Genomic DNA, 2,861 nt, shown 5'->3' with positions numbered 1-2,861 from the left:
TTTATGAGAGTGTTTAAAAAACCAATGAAATATTTATTATTCTTGGGCTAATAACTATTATCTATTCAAGGAATTTTGTTATTGAAAATCTAATATATCTATGAAACTATCCCAAAATTAACCTTAAATTGTGTTGCATAACCGAAATTAGTTAAACTATTAAGTTTTTTACAACCACAGCATGCATTTACATAGTTTCTTTCATGTATTATAAGTATGTATATTTATTCACATGTCCAACTCAAATTGGTAGTTAAGCTAAAGGTTGATTAGGAAATCATAAAGAATATTGTCGTTTTCTTTCTTTTTATGGTGGCTTTAGTTGGGGCTCAGGTTCCAAGGGTCGCATTACCACCACCAGGACCTTCTAGATATTACATTCATGTGGTTAACGGGCTAAGCAAACTTGGGTTGCTTGTGCATTGTCAGTCTAAAAACGATGACTTGGGGTATCATCGTTTGCTTAATCATGGAGATGATTACCAATGGAACTTCAAGGTTAACTTTTGGGGAACAACCCTCTATTGGTGCAAATTGGAGACGCCACATGCATATGTCTCTTTTGAAAGCTTTTGGCCTGAAACGCAGCAATTATGGCTCCGTGATAGGTGCAAACATGGAACTGTAGGAACTTGTCTTTGGATGGCTGAAGATGATGGAATTTACTTCAGAAACTTTCTTGCTAATGTCGATGAATTGATTCACAAGTGGATCTATAAACGATAGAGAAACTTTATTATCTCCATTTGATGAAATGGTTAAACTCATTAACCTTGTTAACCAACATTTGTTAACTATTAGGACACTCCACTATGGCCTAGTAGTTGCACTCCCTCACTATTGATATATTTCTGTCCATTTGATATAACCATGATTAGTAAGTCGATCCTTCACAGGTTGTTCATAACTAGAGCTGGGTCAATTTATCGTTTTACCCCTGAAGTTACTTCTTGTTCCTTATGATCCACTGATCCTCTAATGAACAATTGGTTATTGGTCCAATGAGTAAACCGAATCCCTCTCAGACTAATGAGAGGGTGGGGGCCCCTTGTTCAAGACCTAGAGTGAGTACTTAAGGGAACTACCTCTCTTCTATCCCTAAAAGTGGGTAGGAGTAAATTCCATCTTGCACCCCACGTCCCTAGCCATTCACCCAGTCTTACCCCTGAAATGGGAGGCCTATTGAGTCAGCGAACTCAAGCCACTCTCACCCATGCAAATCTAAGGATACTTCCAAATAAACAGGAATCGATGGTTAGCTCAGGATTAAGATCGAGTTACCTAGGTCATCGAATGAAAAGAAAATCAGTCTCAACAGTAAACGGCATTATAAAGCGAGAGTGATTTTCTTCATTGTCTGATCTTATGCAATACTCATTGCATAGGACACCCCCATAGAATATGTTTTTGTTTACAAACTATGAGTTTTAGGACATAAAACCCAACAAACTCTCACTTGGACTAATACTCTAGATGGGTTTTATAACGTTGAATACAGAGAAAGACATAAATACAATAATGTAGGGCATCACATACTCATGCCTTTTCTCCCACTTGTCCTAGATTACATAACTCGTAGTCTTAGACTCACTAGGTGCCCTTCAGACACTTTAGCCGTGAGGGGCTTTGTAAATGGCTCAACAATGTTGTGCTCTGAAGCTATCTGTGTGACGATCACATCTTCTCGTTGCACAATCTCCCTTATGAGATGATATTTGTGCTTAATATGTTTTCCTCGCTTATGGCTTCTTGGTTCTTTTGAATTTGCAACTGCTCCACTGTTATCACAATAAAGAGTGACGGGAAGATGCATATTTAGAACGACTTCCAAATAAGTTAAGAACTTCTGAAGCCATACAGATTCGTTTGCTGCTTCACAAGTAGCAACATACTCAGCCTTCATGGTGGAATTAGCAATGCAACCTTGCTTATGCTTCTCCATATTATCGCTCCTCCGTTCAGAGTGAAGACAGATCCTGATGTCGATTTCCTCGAATCTACATCGGTCTGAAAATCTGAGTCAGTGTACCCTGTAAGGATCAGATTCTTAGCACCGTACATAAGCATATAGTCCCTCATTCTCCTAAGATAGTTGAGGATATTCTTAACGACAGTCCAATGATCACGTCTTGGATTGGACTGATATCTGCTAACAATTCCCACAGCATAGCATATGTCGGGTCGGGAACATAGCATGGCATACATCAGACTACCGACTGTTGATGCATAGGGAATGTGCCTCATATCCTCAACTTCTTGAGGTGTCCTAGGACTTTGTTCCTTCGACAAATGAACTCCGTACCTGAAAGGTAATAATCCTTTCTTGGAGTCCTGCATCTTATATCGAATCAACATTTTGTTGATGTACGATGTCCGAGACAATGCTAGTGTTTTGTTCTTGCGATTCCGAACAATTTGGATTCCAAGAACAACCTGAGCCTCTCCCAAATCTTTCATTTGGAATTGTGTCGCTAGCCAATGCTTAATGTCAGTTAGAAATCCCACATCAGTCCCAATGAGTAGGATATCGTCAACGTACAACACAAGGAAAGCTACTCTAGAGTTGATTATCCTTTTTACACAAGGTTCGTCAACATTCTATTTAAAGCCATAAGATTTGATCGCAGTATCAAACTTTATATTCGAGGATCCAGATGCTTGCTTCAACCCATAAATGGATCTTTTAAGCTTGCAAATCCTTTGCTCGTGATCCGATTCAATGAACCCCTCTAATTGAGCCATATAGATACTCTCTTCAAGATTGCCGTTTAGAACGGCTGTCTTAACATCCATTTGCCAAATTTCATAATCATAAAATGTGGCAATCGACAAGAGTATTTTAATCGATTTAAGCATAGCAA

General features: G+C 38.8%; 1 protein-coding gene across 1 annotated transcript; it reads left to right on the top strand.

Moving 5' to 3' along the window:
• The first annotated feature begins 309 nt into the window (after window positions 1–309).
• Window positions 310–726, top strand: LOC111432613 (S-protein homolog 1-like). Its single transcript, XM_023069555.1, has one exon. It carries the CDS (start codon window positions 310–312, stop codon window positions 724–726), a length of 417 nt encoding a protein of 138 aa, XP_022925323.1.
• The last annotated feature ends 2,135 nt before the right edge of the window (window positions 727–2,861 follow it).

Source organism: Cucurbita moschata, unplaced genomic scaffold (genome assembly GCF_002738365.1).
Source record: "Cucurbita moschata cultivar Rifu unplaced genomic scaffold, Cmos_1.0 Cmo_Scf00039, whole genome shotgun sequence".
NCBI lineage: Eukaryota > Viridiplantae > Streptophyta > Magnoliopsida > Cucurbitales > Cucurbitaceae > Cucurbita > Cucurbita moschata.
This window is presented reverse-complemented; position numbering and strand designations above follow the sequence as displayed.

Bases quoted from the DNA above. Each gene is read 5' to 3' on its own strand.
- LOC111432613 (XM_023069555.1), top strand. From the start codon at position 310: ATGGTGGCTTTAGTTGGGGCTCAGGTTCCAAGGGTCGCATTACCACCA.